General features: G+C 38.7%; 3 protein-coding genes across 4 annotated transcripts; 2 read left to right on the plus strand and 1 right to left on the minus strand.

Annotated features, from left to right (window-relative positions):
* The first annotated feature begins 34 nt into the window (after positions 1-34).
* LOC146462105 (endonuclease V-like) lies at positions 35-7978 on the plus strand. Of its 2 annotated transcripts, XR_014857215.1 has the most exons (9): positions 35-276; positions 719-896; positions 1647-1781; positions 2901-2940; positions 3238-3350; positions 4096-4167; positions 4912-5040; positions 5904-7242; positions 7384-7978. XR_014857215.1 is itself a non-coding variant. In XM_085085987.1 (8 exons), exons 1-8 carry the CDS (start codon positions 218-220, stop codon positions 6081-6083), a joined length of 906 nt encoding a protein of 301 aa, XP_084942113.1. In that variant the 5' UTR covers positions 35-217; the 3' UTR covers positions 6084-7978. The 2 variants fall into 2 exon arrangements, 1 of the variants encoding a protein (XP_084942113.1); XM_085085987.1 differs by having other exon boundaries at positions 5904-7978.
* Positions 7979-9193: 1215 nt separating this feature from the next.
* LOC146462106 (anaphase-promoting complex subunit 10-like) lies at positions 9194-9824 on the minus strand. Its single transcript, XM_085086000.1, has one exon. The coding sequence runs from the start codon at positions 9796-9798 to the stop codon at positions 9241-9243; it is 558 nt and encodes a 185-aa protein (XP_084942126.1). The 5' UTR covers positions 9799-9824; the 3' UTR covers positions 9194-9240.
* Positions 9825-9853: 29 nt separating this feature from the next.
* On the plus strand, positions 9854-16978 carry LOC146462107 (splicing factor 3B subunit 5-like). Its single transcript, XM_085086002.1, has 6 exons — positions 9854-9916; positions 11963-11999; positions 12780-12825; positions 13538-13661; positions 14961-15022; positions 16698-16978. The coding sequence occupies exons 1-5, from the start codon at positions 9914-9916 to the stop codon at positions 15009-15011; spliced, it is 261 nt and encodes an 86-aa protein (XP_084942128.1). The 5' UTR covers positions 9854-9913; the 3' UTR covers positions 15012-15022; positions 16698-16978.
* The last annotated feature ends 2310 nt before the right edge of the window (positions 16979-19288 follow it).

Consider the following 19288-nt stretch of genomic DNA (forward strand, 5'->3'; position numbering starts at 1 on the left):
GGAAACTTAAGCCTCACTTTCATGTTCGCGCGAAGGTGGCCAACCTTGGTAGTCTTTCAGCTGTTTTCTGATGCAAGGTTTCACCAAACCTCGCAAACTCTTCTTTTGTGACGTATTTCAGTGAAAGCGAATACGGTTTCTCCCAAAATGTAACTTCCATTTGCTGTGAAGGTGCATCGGTAACCGATTATGCTGGCAAAGAGAAACTGTATTCAAGATGGCTTCCAACAATTCGGAGTTGCCTGTCGATATGGAAATTGTAGAGACATGGAGGAGGTCTGTACGTTAAATCGACTGCAATTGCAAATCATTCCGAAGTTTGATTGTAAAAATTTTAAGTCCAAGTTGTCATGAGCATTACCATAACCAAATTTTTCAAAACTATGAACACTTGGATTTGGTGAAGTTGAGCTGTCTGACTTGAAAAGAGTTAGGTCACGGTTGTCTAGTTCCTAGGCCTCCGTCTTAGTACGATCAATCCAGAAATTTATCATTCAAACAGCATGAGGGATAGCCATGGAGAAGAACATTGTGTTGTCCCCCCCCTCCCCCCACCATGCCCCCATAAAAGGTTCTTTTTGTTTGGACTCCTCCACCCCTAGCCTCTGATAGTCCAATCTAGCTGGAGACCTTCCTTCAATTTGACCCCCTTCCCCACCTCCCGCCCCGATATGGAAAGTATGAAGATTTTCTGTAAACCAGAAATTTCAATTTCCAGGGAACAAATTGAACTCAAGAAGAAACTTGTGACAGAGGATTGTGTAAGCTGGGGTCTATCAGGTGATGAGCCTTTTGCAAAGTTGAGGCTGATTGGTGGAGTGGACATATCATTTCCCAAGGGAGATGCTGATCATGCATGTGCTTGCTTAGTGGTGCTGAACTTCCCAGACCTTGAGGTAAAATAGTTGGACAAAATGTTATGCAGGCATAAAGCCAGCATAACAGTGACAATTTTCTTTAGTGATAGTAGAGAAGGGCAGCAATTAAATCATTTCATGTTGCATAGGGCTGTTCTTGGTGTTGCAGCGCTGTTGGTTTATTTTCATTGCATTGTCTTGTGTTTGCAGGCATGGTTATATCAGTTTCTCTAATCAGGGGGGGGGGGGGGGCAGGGGGATAGGTTGGCATTGAACATTTTTCTTGGCTCAAATATAACAAAGAAATTATTTGTAGTGAAATAGCTCATATTTTATAGCCTGTGCACACACATCTCTTGAAGCAATTAAAGGAAATACAAAATAAAATGTCAACCTAGCCTCTCTCAAAATAATATTTGTATATTTTCCATAACTGCTCTACCTACCAGCTCTTAATCATCATGTGTGCAAGAACGTTTTTTGAACTTTAAAGAATTGATTTAAACTTTGGGAGGGGTAATTAGACAGGTAAGGTGTGATTGTTTGTTGCATTTATTACCAGCTCTGAGCAAAACAAATTTTCACATTGCAAAAAGTAGAAACAGTGTCTACTTTCGAAAACAATTCTGCAACAAGAAAATTTACAAAATTGCGTGCTTAGGTGGTATCATGGGGAACAAAGAATTGCAGCTTGCAAGACAACATTTACTGCATGACAAGTTCCAAGAAAAATGTTTCTTGTATTACTTTGTCTTTATAGTTAACAAATGACCCCATCTATTTCTCCAGGTTGTTTTTGAGGACCTAACCATGGTGCATTTAACATCGCCTTATGTTCCTGAGTATTTGGCTTTCAGAGAGGTTGGGTTTCTTGTTGATTCAATTTACAGACTACGAAAACAAAAACCAGAGCTGCTTCCTGAGGTGATTATGGAGTGTTGAGTTGTTAACCTAATTTGTCTTATTACCTCAACCAAAAAATCAAATTATACGAACATTACTTACCATACTCATTGTAGTTTCATTAATAAAAAAATAAATCTTAGTTAACTATTTATTATTAATATGAATCATTAAGTTTAATCTAGTCACTATAATCTTCTGCAGATGTCAACGGATTGGGCAATTCCAGAAATTATCCATACCCAACAACGGACGGCTTCCTTGTTTCAACCCCCCCTTGCCTTCGGAAATTTCAAAATGAATTACCCCCCCATGCCCTCAGAATTCCATAATCATGAACCCCGCCTCCCCTTCTGAATTTCCGGTTTTTCTGGGAAGTAACTTTTCGACTTAGCAACGCCTATATGAACAAACGAACATGAATTTATGCCTACTCAGGGCTGTGATCTAGCGGCACTAGGTGACAAGCTTTTTACTCTTCAGCGACAAGAAAAACCTACCGCTAGTGGCCAGGCTGTGAAAACTTCTTTTTAAGTCCGAATTTGGCTATAATAATAAACAACATTCACGGCAGCTTTACTCCTCTTTGTTTTCTTGTGCTGTTTTGACGTTTACAAAGCAGAATAGCTCAAATTCAGACAGTAAAAATCTTTCAGCGGTCAAGTCCCGTCGAGTCTTGTTGCATCCTTTTATACGTCATGTAGTGTGAACGAAAAGTGTTCTCAACCCATATGACTCATGTACTGTACATGAAATCTATCATGATCTATCGATGCTTGTCTTCTGCTTCCGCGGTCATACGTTCGTGGATAATTTTATTTACGAACTACAAAAGTCCACTACAATAGCGTTTTCAAGGAACTCACTCTACACTTTCTACTCCAGAAATCCCACCTGTGGAATTCATCAGTGCCTTCGGATGTCCAATCGTAAATACCCCCCCATGCCCTCAGAATTCCATAATCGTGAACCCCCCCCTCCCCTTCGGAAATCCTAAAAGCCGTCCGTGGTATGGTATGGATATTTTCTGGAATTGCCCATTAGAGTTTAATGCATTTTGCATGACAACAAAGAATAACTTATAATTTGTATAAAATATAATTTTCAAAAAATGAGCTAATAATATTGTTGTTTCGGTAGGTCATATTAGTTGATGGAAATGGAATGCTACATCCAAGAGGTACTTTGGAAACAAACTATATACATGACCTACATGTTAATTTGATATTTTAGTTTTGAATAAGTGAATAAGAACAGGTCACCTTGTACAGGTTAGTCTTAAATTTAAGCTGTTGGCTGTTGTTAGAAAATATTGTCTCCATGATACTGTTTCACTAGGAGTCTAGAAGGGATACAGAGCTTCCTTCATATTCTGCAATGTTTTGTGAACAAGAAATATTTCAAAAGTATTAGAGAATACTGATCCTATATGTTACTCCCTGGGAATAATTTCAGTCATTGATTCACAAATTTCTAGGTTTTGGGATTGCTTGTCATCTTGGAGTTCTATCAGACATTCCTACAGTGGGTGTGGCCAAGACACTTTTCCATGTAGACGGAATAGAGCGTGATTCCCAACATGCTGACCAGGTAAGAATTGGCATTAAGTCACCAATCCCCACCTCCCCTCCCCCAGGGCCCTCCATACTACTGAAAAGCATTCATATCATTGGAGTGTTTTGTTGGGATGAGGGATAGGGAGCTAACTAAAGGAAAGGAGCACTTTTGCAAAAAAAAAATTAGCACCCATTTTCCCCATTAAATTGCCAATTCCCAGATCTGGATTAAACTTAATGCCCCCCCCCCCCCCCCCCCCCCTCTGACCAAAAAACCTGAGGACTCTGGGTACAAGATAATTTGTGCTGATCACTTTTAGGGCTTAAAGGGTTAAACTAAGTTTTGGTATTGCTCATTTCAAGGCATAAATACCATGAGTTACAAATATGATCAGATTTATATTTTAATTACATCCATTTTGAAATCACTGGTGATCCTTGGAATCTGATTGGTCCAAAATGGTGCAATTTATTCCCAAATTGCACAATTTTTTGCTCTAAATTGCATCCTTTCCTTAGCCCATCAAAATGGAAATGAAGTAACACAAATAGAATATTAATATTGACAATGATACTCTGTGATTTCAAAATGAATGTAATTAAGTGGTAATTGAACTTCGTGTCGTGCAATTTTGGTCTGAAATCACACTTGTGATTTCAAATCAAACTCGCGCTGCGCGCTCGTTTGATTTTGAAATCACGCGTATGATTTCAGACCAAATTGCACTCCACTCAGTTCAATTACCAATATGAATAAATGTATTCATTTCTTTCAACAGATTAAAAACCTTCTCAAGAATAGTGGAGACAGTTTTCCTCTGCAAGGGTCTTCTGGTACAGTATGGGGCAAGGTGAAAATTGATGTTTTGGGGGGTTAGTTCATAGATTGAGCTGGATTATATTAGACTTTGATAATTAAGGCAGCTGCATTAGGGGCTTTGGAATCTGTGTCCGCTTGGATCTGAAGAAGCTGGCACTCCCTTAGTGACCTTGGTGCTGTCAGGACTAACTATGTATAGTATGAAAAACTTGCCTTGGAATATTCCCTGAAAGGAGGAGGAGGCATGGGTTCCAGCTGATGAACGGGAAGGGGGGGCACATGCACTGTATTGAGGTACATTGTATGCTGCTTCTTGAGCTGCAGTGGTTGAGAAGTTAACTGCCAAGTAACTCTTCATAATCTTTTGTTACTTTATGCACTTGTGAGCAAAAAAATGATGCAATTGCTTTTTAATCTCTTTGAATTCTGTAAGGTTTCTACGTACAAGTGGTTAATCAGAAAGATTTTTTAGTTGTCTTGTCTCAGCCAACAGCTCTTAAATAAAGCATAAAAAGGAACATTTCTATATTGTACAGTTCCAGAAAAAAAACCATACCCACCCCATGGAAGGTCATTGGAAATTCCTAGGGGGAGGGAGGTCTCAAAAGTCAAAAACTTTACAAGCAAAGTATGAAGCTAAACTGGAATTTCTTGGGGGAAGGGGGTGCAAAACAAAAGAAATCTTTACTGGGGGGTGTACATGGATATTTTCTGGAACTGCACATTGTTCAAAGCCTAGTATTAATTTTATTTTAATTTATAATGTGTTTCGTAGGCATTGAGGAGCACCAATCAATCTTGCAACCCTATCTATGTATCAGTTGGACATAAGATAGGACTGGGTACAGCTGTCAACTTGACACATACCTGCTGTCAATACAGAATACCAGAACCTATCAGACAAGTAAGGAACAAAGGAACTAATACTGTCTAGTTGATTAAACTGATAATTATATAATGCTCAATCTATATGTAGCAGTTACAAGGATTTCTAAGTTGATTGTTTAGAAGATTTGGCAAAGCAATTTGTTGTTCAGTAATACTGTATTTGTAAGCGTTTTTGAAGATGGCTAAAGTTCGATGCCTGAGATAAAACAAGATGGTTCATAATGTGAGACCTGCTTTTGACAGGTTTCATGTGCAAAATAATTATTAATATAAATATCATCAAAAGCAATTTTTGATCAGCTATCAGGGCCCGCGGAGCGGATTTTCAAGTGGGGGGGCTAACGCGGACGTGGAAGCGTGAGCCAACTAGGGATTTGAAATATTATTCTTCTGAAATGGCTAGAAATGCATCCAAATAACGCTAACATTAAGTTATTTTTTAATTGTTTTCAATGAAAAACAAAGAAAAAAACGTAGTACAACCTCATATTTTAACAAAATGTCATGAAATAGATGTATTGGCTAACTTCTAAGCTAAACTCAACAGACAGAAAGGAAGAAAGTCACCCGGAAATTTTAAAGTCTGACTCTTTGAACTTGCCAAAGTTTTTTCTCCGATTGTCATTGAGAGCTGTAAACTCATTAGCAATATCTATTAGACAAAGGTTGTCTGTTCTCTGTTTGTGAGTGTTAAGTATTGTCAAATTACTAAATCTTGTCTGTGTCATTGTCAAGCGCAGCCATGTTTTGAGTCTTCGAGCAGAAGAAAACGAAATAATAATTTAATCAGCCAAAAAAGTGGGGGGGCTAAAGCCCCCCCCCAGCCCCACCCTCTCCGTGGTGCCTGGCTATTGATAGTGTGCATTGTCATATCCACAGGCAGATATACGATCAAGAGAGTACCTTAGGCAGCATTATACTGAAGAACTGAAAAGCTGTTCTTGTAGGAAACAGGCCGGCAATGATGACACCACAATAAGAGAAATAGATGATGAAAGAAATGGAGGAAATCTTGTGGATGATACACAGCATGCACTTGATGATCTTAAACTTAAATAAATGAGGTTTTGTTTTTATAGAATGATATGTCTAGTAAAACCGTACGTGGACCTTCCTAGACCAATGAGTATATTTTTTCATGCTCTTTTAAGCACGCATGGTTAGTTGGAGGTTATATTTTATTAAGAAACAAGAAGCTCATACCAGAATAGCTTCTGGCACACTGTTTTGGGTAAGACAAAACCTGCTTCTTGTAAAATAGTTTAACTTACCACAAGAAAAAACTTTAACTTCAAATGAACCATTTTTTAGAGGGGTTTTCATTTGAGTGTTATAAAACCAAAACCAAAGTTATTACTCTGACCAATCACAAGAGACGCAAACAGCAGAATGGACCAATCAGAAATCAAAAGAAATAGATGTGACTGGTACCGAACGTGGAAAGCAGAGAAGCATTGGCAAAGTATGGAGGCAATGCACAATTTATTGGTTTTGATTTCCTTTCCTTTTTGTTGAGAAAGTGGTGGAAAGCAAAGCCAATAATTATATTTATTATTGAAAGCCAATGATAATACTACATAACACACCAATAATGTACAATAGTTAGTTTACATTACTTGAAATAGTATTTTAAAGAAAATAATGCGCAATAACAGCTGAAGCAAAGCTTAACTATATTGGCAACACATTTTTAGGGTATAATTTAATTTTTCTGAGACATTTTATATCAGGTTTTTATCAGTTAATCCATTTTTTAAAATCATAAATAAAATTTAGCATGTTAATGTTTTAGTAATTAAAAGTAACATAAACTTAATACTGAGACATATATCACAAGGTCAATTAATCAAATATTTAAATTATATTTCCTATCTAGCTACCTTGACCACCTCTACCTCTCTTTAATTTGTAAGCAGTAGAAAAATAACCTTGGACTTGAAAACCACTTTTAGTTCCTTTTTTTTTTTTAAATCATTTTTATACTGAGTTAGGTAATATTTTTTAGGGTAATGTACTATTGGAGCATTGACTACTGTCAGTGATAAAAGTAAACAAAAGTATTATGGTACTGCAAAAGCCTGAAGCTTATTACTGCAGGCCTGTTGTAATAAATACAATAATATTCATGGAAGTGGAATTATTTGAACTGTGGTTGAAAGAACAAAAAAGTGAATGATCATCGCAGTTATCTATCCATAATGTACAAATAACGCAGTGGGTATGTTGTAGGTTAAAATGAATCCCAGGCTAAAATGATTTCAACCTAGGTTGATTTGTATTTTCCTTTGTTTCAGATGTAAAATACAAATCAACCTAGGTTGAAATCATTTCAACCTGGATTTATTTTAACCTACAGCAGGTATTCTTTCATCTTTTGCATATCTTTAAGGTGTTAGAAAGGGGTACCACTTCTGTAAAAGTTGGAAAATGAAAGAGTAAGGAGTTGGAGCTCTGCGTGGAGCCTCCATCCATTGGACCAAAATTATTGCCAGACGAAATAATAATAATGATAGTAATAATATTTAATATTTTTACTCTGCAAAGTAACGTGTATATGAAATGAAGAAAAGTGGTATCTAAGATCATCGTACGAAGAATAAACAAAATGAACAAAAATCAGTCTGTCTACATACAAAACTACCTACTAATATCACTACGTGTATCAAGAGTTATATGGATTTAAAAAAAAACTACCAGTAGATATTAAAAATAACAATAGACAATGGGATTGCTGGAAGTAAATGACAATAGGTTATCAGTCGTAGGCTTCTCTGAAAAGATCAGTCTCGCATAGACTTTAAACTTCATAAAATTTCAATCACTGGGAAATTACGTACTCTGCACCCTATTTACTGGTAGGTGATGGAGAAATGTCTGGTAAATACCAGCTTGCCCTGTGTAAAATTTTGAGATGGGTTTAGAAATAAAATAACACAATAACACAAGTTAATAAAGTTAGTAGTTGTATACTATGATCTTCCACTGAGATGATCCAACTGAGGCGCCAGTGAGAAGACCGAGGAAGGATGTGTCATATCTGTCTTGTTAGGGTTGCCGGTGCTGCAATTTTGCTGGCAGATCTGTTGTGCAGTTTCTGTCTGTCACAGGCTGGCTTTTAGGGTGAGGAAGGATGTGTTAAGGTGGCTGGAAGAGTCTGCAGAAGCCTCGGCTTGAATTTGGAGATGCCATGACAGGTCCGCTTAAAGCTTTAAAGCCTTTTTTGCTCAGCATGCACTCCCTTGGTGCAGCTGGAGCCTTCCATGTAGAACAACTCCTCCTGGAATAGACCCTGAAGGGAGTTGTGTCCTAGCTGATGATGGGGGAGGGGGGGGGGGGGTGCCACGCAGCATGTTTAGGCACAGTGTGCTGGTTCTCTGTCTCAAAGGGATAAATTGTTTGTTTCCCAGGAAGATGAAGAAAGAAGTGAAGAATGCCAGGGATTAACTCCACTCATGTTTCCACCTTGATGAGTAGCTTGCCTCCTATTGTGCCAACAGTTATAAAAATACCAAGGGTCCAAGATACATGTAGCGTCTTATTTTCGCTTTCGCTCTCAATTTTTTTGTTTTTTTTTGTTTCCAATCTATTAGGTGAGGCCTGGAACAGGCATCCCAAAAGAGAAGTCTACATTTAGCAGTAACCAAAACTTTGAGAGCATGTCCAACAGTGGAATCCGGTTACTACGTTCCATGACCACTTCGTTCCAAACCACTTCGTTCCATCCTTTGGCCACTTCGTTCCACCAAAGTTTCATCGTTCCAACGAATAGTCACTTCGTTCCAAGTGTAAACTAAGCGAGTAAACTTCTACGTAATCTTACATGGATCTGGGATCATAGCAACCAATCATATCAGACTTCAGTAAAGATGAACCTGCTTCGAAAAAACTATCCTTTCTTAACTTTATTTATTAGTTTCAGACTGACGAAGATGCGAAATCATGTTTAGATTGAACATAAACGTGAAAAGATGTGCAACCACGCGTTGATCATAGCAACCAGTAGTTAAAACTTTTTTGCGCAGTCAAATCAACTTTCAGCTATCTTCCCGATCATCAGTTAGTCATCTTTGGAACGAAGTGACTATTTGGTGGAACGAAGTGGCCGAAGGATGGAACGAAGTGGTTTGGAACGAAGTGGTCATGGAACGAAGTGGCCGTAATTCCCAACAGTTCAATGTTAATAATTCATTACCTAGTACTTTATAATTACTTCACGTTACTTAATTGTGCTATACATAGCACACTCCACAGAGGTGAATGTCGGCATTTTGTACGTCCCGCAATCATTCAAGGGCGCGTGAATCTTGATCTGCCTCATGTGTGTGTCCCTTCCGTTTTGATGATTAGCCAATACGGCGATCTGTAGCATGTAAGTTCTCAAAGGTTTGTCGCCATCAGACAGCGACACGGTCAGCCACCCACTGGGTTCCTCGAGCTCTATCAGCTCTATTTGGTGCAAGTCGTGAAAGTGATTTCCAGCGCGAATGGATATTTTGCTGGGTGTGTAGCTCTCATCCGCCTTGTAGTCAGCGTACAGACAAATGTTTTGTATGGCTGTTTTTCTTCGAAATTGAATGCTGATTAAATGAGGCTGTGGTCCGTCCGATTGCCAATACGTTTCTAGATTTCCATCTCGCAATTGCTCTACTCCGAATCCGGGTTTGCACGAGGATAATGACCACACTGCTTGATTGCCGATTTCTCGGTAGTTTTCGCCGCTAATTCCTTCAATTTGGTGTTCGGTGTTCGAAAAGTCTTCCGTTCGAACCGCCATTTTGAATTTGGCGCTGACAATAAGCATGCGTTGCTGCATATCACCGCTGTTCCAAACACCGACGTAGCATCGACGTTCCATTTTGTTCGAGCACGGTTTGAAACAACCAGGAAAGATGGTGAGTTTTTTTACCAGTTATATTGTGTAAATTTTGGTTATTATACTTTAAGAAGTAACGGTATAGTCTAATTGAATCTTTAGCTGTTACAGCCATTGATTGCACAATGAGCTGCTACATACGAGCGTTAATTTCGTTCTTGGACGACAACTTTAGTCATGAATTGAACAAGCTTACTAGCTTGTTGAGCGAGTGAGCAATCAGTAATGAAGTCCAGATAATTTACCGTCAAAGTACTGAGGAAAAGTTGACTCTGTTGAAGTTGAGAATGCATCATAGTTTGGGTTAAATTTAGGATTAGCTCTCCTCAAGTCTGCTCGCTTTCGTGTCAGTAAGCTGGGCATGATGGCCAGCAGATAGGAGATGGCTCATTATCTTAGCACCATGCTAGAACACATTTTATTCAAACTTAGTTTGAGGAGATCTAATCACATACAAGCATTCTAATTAGGTCTCCTCGCCACTTTTTTCTTTATATTTTAGTACACGTAATAATTGTATGTCCTGTGTTTTAATTCCCTTTGTGGGGCAAAATAAAAACGACAACAATCAGAAGACTTGATACACTATTTGTCAGTTCACCGGTAGTGAGCCAAAAGACTTGTTTGTGGGGAGGTCTTCTTCAATTTCACTTGAATGGTGATCTTCTTAGTCAAATTATAGTGAAGGCATAATGTTTGTTCGCTGGAAATCTGTAGATAAATGTCTGTTTGTCACTGTGATGAAGTCTCATAAGCTCCCTTCAAATCAAAACACTGTAGTGTACAGTGCTTCAAAGATGTAAGGAATTCGACCATTGATGTAACTCCTGGTTATGAGAGTGCTAGTGTAACATTTGCACTTTACTCAGGAATGCTGCATAAAGACTTAGGGTGCGTTTTTTTATCCACAATTCTGCAATAAGAATGGTTGGTACGGAATGCTAGGAATATTTCGGATTGTCTGGAGTGCATAAAAAAACCCCCGTCGGTCCTGGCAGAGTAAACATTGCGTAACAAATATGGCGGCCGACGAAGAGACTGCCATTAAAGCCGTTATCGCAGCAATTTTCCTGGTACTTTTGGTGCAATGAAATTAGAAACAATGTTTCATGTTTCATTTTGTCCAAAAGTGTCACCTGATTTTTTCTCCGGTAGAGACGTATTTGAATCCGCAGCGCTCATCTCGCCGTCCACCATCTTGGATTTTCATTGGCAACATTCTGCTCATTCTGCCCCTGGGAGCAGAATGGATGGAATGGCATTCTGTCCATTCCGAAATAGGAATGTGAAATAGAAAAACGCGCGCATTTTACATTCTGTCCATTCTCATTCCAGAATTGTGAATAAAAAAACGCGCCCTTAATGTGACGTTGGTAACAGTCCAATAAACTTGATAATAATTCTTTATTTTGAAAAAGTTAAAGAACAGGTCATAAACCTGTCAGTAAACTGTAGCCGACAAATGGCCAGCAGATGGCTGACAGTTGTATAAGGTTGTGTTGTTTGTTTCTTTCAAATGTTCAAAATAGAAAGGGGCCAAACAAATCTCCATTGCCTGACCATGCATCTGCAAGGACTAATGAAGCAAAAATTAAAGTCCCAATTAGCAGACTTTAAGGCTGGTTTACATGTGCAGTAAGCATAAGCACGAGGTGGCATATGCAGGTAGAGTGAATTAAAATTTTGACGCCAAGATGGCGGATGCTGAGGAGGTATTCAGTGACGAGGAGATGTTGTATGTTGTTGCTTGTTCTTCTCTTGTGCTCATGCTTGCATTATCCCAGTTTACACGGGCGATGCAAGGACGCAAACATAAGCCAAGCACAAGAAAAAGGAAACATTTCCTTTTCTTGTGCTTGCATTGCCCTGGTTTACACGTTGGTTTCTTGTGCTTATGGTTGCGCTTATGCTTATGCTTGCATCATATGTGTAAACCAGCCTTTTAAAATCTACATTCTGCAAATACTTGTAGATAGAGCTGTTAAAGGAAAGTTCTAGTTGGCATCTTGTTCTACCATGATTGTTTTTGTATCATATTTAGCATTAATTTTTGTCTTAATTACAGACAGACAGATACAACATTCACAGTCAGCTTGAGCATTGTAAGTATTCTCTCTAATACAGATCAACATTACTTTTGCACTAGAAAATATTAATAATGATTTTGAATAACAAAACCTCATTAAACTGGATTCGTGCCTTTTTGTGAGCCATTTTAGAATGAGAATACATGGAGTAGCATTTTTGGCATAGTTTTTCATTACCCATTCTTTTTCCAGAATCCTAAAAATCGCATACCAGTTATTCTAGCCTGCTCCTTAGGGTGGAAAGAACAGAATTAACAAGTTTTCACTCCTCTGTCAGGTTTTTTTTTAAACTCTATTTTTTCCAGTCAATCTAATTTGGACCATTCTATTCAAGAAGAGACCTAACAAAAATTTGTCCTGGGTGAAGCAGAAGCTTGACTACTCAGTGGGGGGCTTAACAGACGGTATGGAGGTGGGGGGGGGGGGGGGGTGTTCTGAATGGTGGATGAATCAAATCATGCACATGATGTCATTTGCACTTTTACTGTTCAAAGCATCTGCATCTCCATTGTTTCGGTCACTTGGGTTTTTGAGAAAAAGCAAATAAATATTAAGTTATTACTTGACTGTGTATTTAGCGTTTTGCTCAAAAATTAAATATGCAATTGGTTTTCTTACCTAGCAACCATTCTCTGTGCCAAAGAGGGCTTATTTGGAGGAATTTCAATTTTTTTAAGCAAAATAGTCACATACGCCTCTCTTGCTTGAAACCCGTCAATGAAAAATGGCTTACCAAGAAGTGACTGATGATACATTACTGGACAGACTTGTGTTACTTTTCTCTTTCTCCTTTAGTGCAATCCAAGTATGTTGGTACTGGACACTCAGACACTACAAAATTGTAAGTACATGTACTTGAACTGATCATCATTTTTGATATTTAGTTATGTATTGTAAATTGTCCCTGAAAAACCCCTATGGGGAGTGTATTGTATGGTACAGTATGATCAGTAAGCCACTTCTATGGAGGTACAGAACAATACATAGAGGTCCAGATATGCTGATTGTCCAGTTCCAGAAAATATCCATTCTCCCCCCACAGAAGGTTGTTTGTTTTACACCCCTTCCCCCCTCCTCCTAGGAAATTCCAGTTTTGTGTAACACTTTGCTTCAAACAATTTGACTTTAAAGACCCCCGTCCCCCTAGAAATTTCTAATGACCTTCCATGGGGTGGGTATGGATATTTCCTGGACCTGCACATTTCAGAATATTTTTTTGTACGACTAGATTAATAATTTTGCCAGTTACAAAATACATTGTTTAGTTTTATTATTTGTTGTAACTTCAAATTTACCATGATTATGGAACAAAACCAAAAGGTTTTGAGACAGACAGGGTCTCAAGTTATTTTGAAATGTAAGGGTTAACAACAACAACAACAACAATTTATTTATAAATTCAAATTGCATAAGGGGCTTGTCCCGCAAATAACCACAAAGCTAGTTGAGGCGGGACAAGACGATCACGAGAACATAATGGGAAAAAAATTACAGTAGATTACAAACATGCTGGAAAACAGTTTCTCTGATGTTTTGGTTTGGTATATTTTCAGTGAATGGCTTGTGAATCAACACAGAGACAGTGCAGCATCTTACATTGGTCACTATAACTTGCTTGATTATTTTGCCTTGGTGGAGAATGAATCAAGAGCCAGAACAAAATTCAATCTGCTAGAGGTAGGTATTCATTCAAGCTGTTGAATTAACTTGTAGAAGATTTTTGTCCAGTGCGACCTTGCTTGGCTCAGTAAATGTGGTTTGTTGCATCCAAAATGAGTTGCTCAGAAACTCCTTGTACATAGGGGAGATTGATGCTATAACTAGAACTGCCTTTGTTTGCCGTGCCTTTGGGTTTGTGGGTCGTACCTAGAGGGGTCTTGAAAATCCAAGATTTGAAGTCATTATTCTGGAGGACTGTCCTCAGATGTTTCATTTCAGTTTCTTTATCCTGGTCCTCTGTGATGACTGTCCGGGCCCGATGGAAAAGAGTTCTTACTACCGACCTTTTGTATTCCAAATGGTGATTGGAATCCAAGTTAAGGTATAAATTTGTATGGGTGGGCTTCCTGTAGATGGTGACCTTTGTTGTACCGCTGATACATGTGTCCAGAAAGGATAACTTTCTGTCAGTTTCCGGTTCCATGGTGAAATTGACGTAAGGGTCCCTTGAGTTTAAGTGATCGGTGAACTTGTCTACGTCATAGTCCTGTCACTTGGTGAAAGTGTTGTGCACGTTTCTGTACCAGATCTCTGGCGGGCTTGCAAAAGTTGACAGGGCTTCCCATTCAAAATGTTGGCAATAAGAATTATAGGGGATACTGGAGGGCCCATGGCACATCCCCGGATCTGCCTATAAAACGTTCCCCTGTACTCAAGGTAGGTGGCCTAGAGAACGAAATTGAGCAGTCTGACGATCTTTGTAGCTTTCTATTTGTACATATTAAGCTGAGTTTTCATCATTGCTTACCATTAGTACTTTTCTGGTGTCATGAGGCCTTTGGGCTGAGAAACTCTCCAGTGAAGAATTGTTTAGATTACGTGGAAGCTAGCCTGTGAGAGCAGACAGAAAAGACTTCCTCTCTGACATGCTGGCTGTGAGCTTAAAGCAATATTTTATTACAAGATTCTTTTGTTGTAGAAAATGCTGAGACCTTGTGGTACACCGCCACACAGACCAGCTAGCTTGTGAGAGCCTGTGAGAGCTGACAGAAAAGGCCTCTGCTCTTAAATGCTAGCTGTGTGCTTAAAACAATATTTTACAGTCGGACCTCTCTTAAGCGGCCACCTATTAAGCGGCCACCCTCCATTAAGGGGCCACCTTCCAAAGTCCTGAATTATTATTTTGTCAGTTAAGTGCTGTATTCGATACCTCTATTCAACGGCCAACCTCTATTAAGCGGCCAGTTTTCAAAGTCCCCAGGGTGGCCGCTTAATAGAGGTCCGACTGTATTACAAGATTTGATTCTTTTGTTATAGAAAATGCTACAACCTTGCGGTACACCGCCACACAGGCCAGATCAAGATTAGGACACCACATGGTGCGTACATACAGTCATAAGTTCTGTTATACAAAATGCAAACCAGTGATAATGTGTGATCAGGTGGTTACTTTTGTAAAGAAATTGTGGTGCTGCAACGTTGGGGAGTGGAAACAAACGTTTGTTTTTATCAACAGAGCTGATAACCTAATTTGGCCACCGAAAGACATAGCGATGTTCTTTGATTAAATTGACGGTCACATTGAGAACTTAGGCACTCTTGAGCGAAATGAAAAATCGAGCTAAAATTGGACATCAGACGGGTATGCTCTCAGCCCTTCAATTGTAAACCTTTACCGATGATACTTATTTAAGGACGGTGCCTACTAATACCGAAGTATTTTTGCACAGTTTATGACTATGCGGAAAAAACAGATTTTAGCAAGGGCTACTGAAATCCAGAAAGAAAAATAGGGGGTAACCACGAATTTTTTAGAGATAGTTTAGCAACAATTATTCTAAAAAGCCGAAAAATACCAAGCAATGTATGGCGTTTTTTCTTTTTTCCAAATTGAAGCTTTATTATCTCTGAAAAATGTATGGTTACGCCCAATTTTTATTTTGATACCGAGAGCACTTGCTAAGTTCTGCTTTCTTTGCAGTTTTAAACCGCACAAGAATATCCCTGTATTAGTAGGCACCACCCATAGGAAACCCGAGTATCTCGAGATGCGCAGACGTATGCGCAGTAGCAAAAGTGAGCACTTTTTCACCTAAACGCCATTTTTTCGCCACTTGACATGGCTTTAATGGAAATATCTCGTTCACGTTTCAAGCAATCCAAAAACTCTATCATCATTCCTTGAATCTGTGTTGTGGGGTGTTTTGTGAATTTTTGAGTGATTTTTGGGAGGAGATAGTTTTTCTAGAAGGATTGGTAAAATTAAGAGAAATAAGAAACGTTGAAGATTTAGTGAAGTTTTAAAATTAGAATTTGTAGTTAATAATTAATAGACGGACACCAAGTTAGTCCACTAGCAACCTGGGGTGCTCTTGCCTGGGTATCAACTGTCTGTTAGTGTTCCAAAAATCATTTTCTTTCTTCTATCTCTTCTTAAAACCTCTTTAAATTTCATTCAAATTTAGGTTAAAAGAAACTCAACAGTATATCGACTACAGCATTAAATTTGAACTTGCAACCTGTTTCTTGTAGCTTGAAGGCGTTGTCTCGTGCAGTCTCTCATTTCCTTACGAGGGCTAACGTTCAGTGGGAAATATGTCAGGGTTGTTTTGACCGCAAATCCATTCCAGCATCTTTCCACTTCTCACTCCCTCTGGAGGGGAGAAGGTCTCTTTTTCCCATTCTAGGGGGTAGGGGGAAGGGGAGACGTAAGATGCTGGAAACGAGGTTGACTAGTATCATCTGAACACAAGAGTACAAATGAATGTTGCTAGAGCAACGGACGATCAAATCTGGAGATTGTGGGTTTGATTCCCGCCGAGGTCAAAGAAAGATTTTTTTTGTCTCGTGCGGTCTAGCATTTCCTTACTAGGCCTAACGCTCAGTGGGAAATTCATGGGTTTACTTGGCACTTAAACATACACTGCAGAGTTAATTCACTGATCCGTCATCTGAACACCACCTGGCCATTCAGGCATATAAAGCTGTGTGGTATGGCTTTAATCAGACTTCTTTCTTTCTCCACCTAATCAGTCGTCTTATTTTTCTTCCTAGATTCTTCTCTCTATGTTCGTTTTCATCTCTGCATTAGTACCTAACATTCCTGGTTCAACATTCATCCAAAACCAACGTGCTGTATGAATGTAATCGTCACCATGGATACGCCTGTAAATATAAATGTCGTAAAAGGTCTCTAAACGAACGCTACGTATAATGAGATCCTCTTTCGCTGAAGTGAAGTCGTTTGTTTTTCACTCTTGTGTAGGCTGCTCTGATTGTCCAATTGATCACTTTGACAACGTATTTGTTAATAATAAAGTGAAGTTTCGTGTTAAGTATGCAGCGTAATCATTGCTTCTTCTACTTATCCTTTTCCTCTGTTGACAATAAACTCTGTAAGGTCACAGCAACCGCGGAAGATAGACTCAGCGTACTCTGATATCTTTAGAAGACTCTTAAGTTAGAAACTTTCCGGCTCAACGCAACTAAGAAGAGTCAAAACTGCTAAAAAAAAAAGGAACTCATTAACACCTTGCAATTAGTATTGAACTTAAGGCTGCGGGCATGTATTAAGTGCTTGACTGTCAACAAAAGCGTAAGCTTAGCGTTTTTGCGCAGAGGGATAAACAAAACAGAGAACAAGTTTAATGTACAGTATGGAAAACGGAATGTATTTTGTCAACGTCAATTTTTAGCTATGCGAGAGGTATAAAGCGCGCAGCAAGAATACGAGACGGTTACCTTATGTACTGAACTTAAACTAATTAGCAAGTTAGCTTTTTAGTAATGGGTATATTAATGAGTAGTCTTCGGGACTGTTCATTAGTTTACTCTTTTAATTAAGTGATATTTTAAGGATTAAAATTCGCACAAAACAAGTGACGATCAGCCACGTACGTTTGTTTTTGTTGTGATGAAAAACCGACCCCACCGATTCATTATAAGGTGATCATTTTTTGTTTTACACGCTTGTGGTTTTAATTTTCTAGACGGCCCAAAAGTGAAAAACTAGACAACTATCAAATTATTTCATTTGTAAAACACTAAAAAAGAAACTGTCGTATAATTTGAGGTACGGTTCATCCATAGCTTTCATCTGAACGGTCATACTGGCCAAGTTAGGATCACCTTGTACAGCATAATGAACAGTACCAAAGGAAAGTACTGCTTAGTAGCTTTTATTTTTCATTTTAACGTACATTTTTGCTAAGTTAAGATCACCTTGTACAGCATAATGAACAGTACTGCTCACTAGCTTTCATTTAAATGGTCACACTTTAGGATTTCATCCACAGACTCGAACATTAGAGCCACCTTGTTAAATGATAAACAGTACCACAGGAAAGTACTACTCGGTAACTTTTATTTGAATGGTAACTTTTTATGGCTCAAAAGTAAGAACGACCTTGTACATTATAATAAACAGCACCACAGGAAAGTGCTGCTTAGTAGCTTTCATTTGAATGGTCGCACTTAAGGATTTAATTCACAGACTCAAGAGTTAAAACCACCTTGTACAGCGCAACAAACAGCACCACAGGAAAGTACTGTTCAGTAGCTTTCATTTGAATGGTCACACTTAAGGATTTCCTTACTTGTAAAGGAAGCTATTGTAAAAGAAAGACAAAATGCTAAAAACGGGAAGAAAATTGGGAGCGCTTTCCTTTTGAATGGCAAAACCAGTCGTTCTGGTGGGACAGCAAATGAAATAGTCCTTCCCACTAGAAATGTTTTCGGCAAAAAAGGAATAACTTCAGACGTATTCCTCTTTTCTCATTTTTACCGAAATGACCGGAATATCACTGAACCATTTCCCTCATCACCGTGTTCCTTGGCGAGATACGCGGTTTATTTCCCAAAATTGCCAGTGGAAAAGAACCATTCCATTTGATTCCCCAACGGAATAACTGTTTTTGCATATACATTGAAAGCGCTCGAGAATTGTGCTGTTCCATTTGGCAGAAAATTCTCATTGGTTTTCCATACAAATGGAGCGCCCTAGGTTAGAAGTAGCGCATATTAAAAGCTTTGATCTCTTCACAAACGATACGCTCTCGTATTGAGGACTGTAATCAAGTATTTAATTTGTCACTCGGGGTTTCATTGCTACAGTGCACGCAAGCTTTTCATAATATATTGTTGAAATTCCAGGGCTTACTCACTTTATTGTAGCCTGCGACACTAAACGTCAATTTCGTGGCCTTTTTCTGATCAACGTAAGGTTTTTAGCTGATAGAAATTAAGTCTCTCCATCGCTTACTGCCGAACTAAAAAAGCTAGCTAGTCTTTGATCGGAATTTTCTTCAAATATGATGAAAGGATTAAAGCTGTAGATTCTTAATTAAATACTCACGAATTTTGGTACGAGGTATTATCAGGAAATGAGCCTTTCCCGACAAAAAGTAATCTCTTGATGCAGCAATTTTTAAGGTTTCTGACAAGGTTAACAGGGCAGGTTTTCTTGCGATAAATAACCACAATGATTTTCAAATTAACGCGTTCTTAACAGGGAACTGTGTTTGTTTACTGTAATAACAGCGTGAAATTCATTTGAAATGTTACAGTGCAAAAATGGTCACGATGTGATCCTTTACGCGGTGAAAATGGAATTTTCACTAGTCACAAAGAAAACTTCAGTGCTCGTT

The sequence above is a fragment of the Pavona decussata genome, unplaced genomic scaffold (assembly GCF_977016875.1).
Source record: "Pavona decussata unplaced genomic scaffold, jaPavDecu1.1 SCAFFOLD_191, whole genome shotgun sequence".
NCBI classification, from domain to species: Eukaryota; Metazoa; Cnidaria; class Anthozoa; order Scleractinia; family Agariciidae; genus Pavona; species Pavona decussata.

Coding starts and splice junctions, on each gene's coding strand:
- LOC146462107 (XM_085086002.1), top strand. Junction 12,000..12,779: donor TCACAGTCAGCTTGAGCATT/GTAAGTATTCTC, acceptor TTTCTCCTTTAG/TGCAATCCAAGTATGTTGGT. Junction 12,826..13,537: donor CACTCAGACACTACAAAATT/GTAAGTACATGT, acceptor GTATATTTTCAG/TGAATGGCTTGTGAATCAAC.
- LOC146462106 (XM_085086000.1), bottom strand. CDS start 9,798: ATGGCGGTTCGAACGGAAGACTTTTCGAACACCGAACACCAAATTGAA.
- LOC146462105 (XM_085085987.1), top strand. CDS start 218: ATGGCTTCCAACAATTCGGAGTTGCCTGTCGATATGGAAATTGTAGAG. Junction 1,782..2,900: donor AACCAGAGCTGCTTCCTGAG/GTGATTATGGAG, acceptor TTGTTTCGGTAG/GTCATATTAGTTGATGGAAA. Junction 4,168..4,911: donor CTGGTACAGTATGGGGCAAG/GTGAAAATTGAT, acceptor TGTGTTTCGTAG/GCATTGAGGAGCACCAATCA.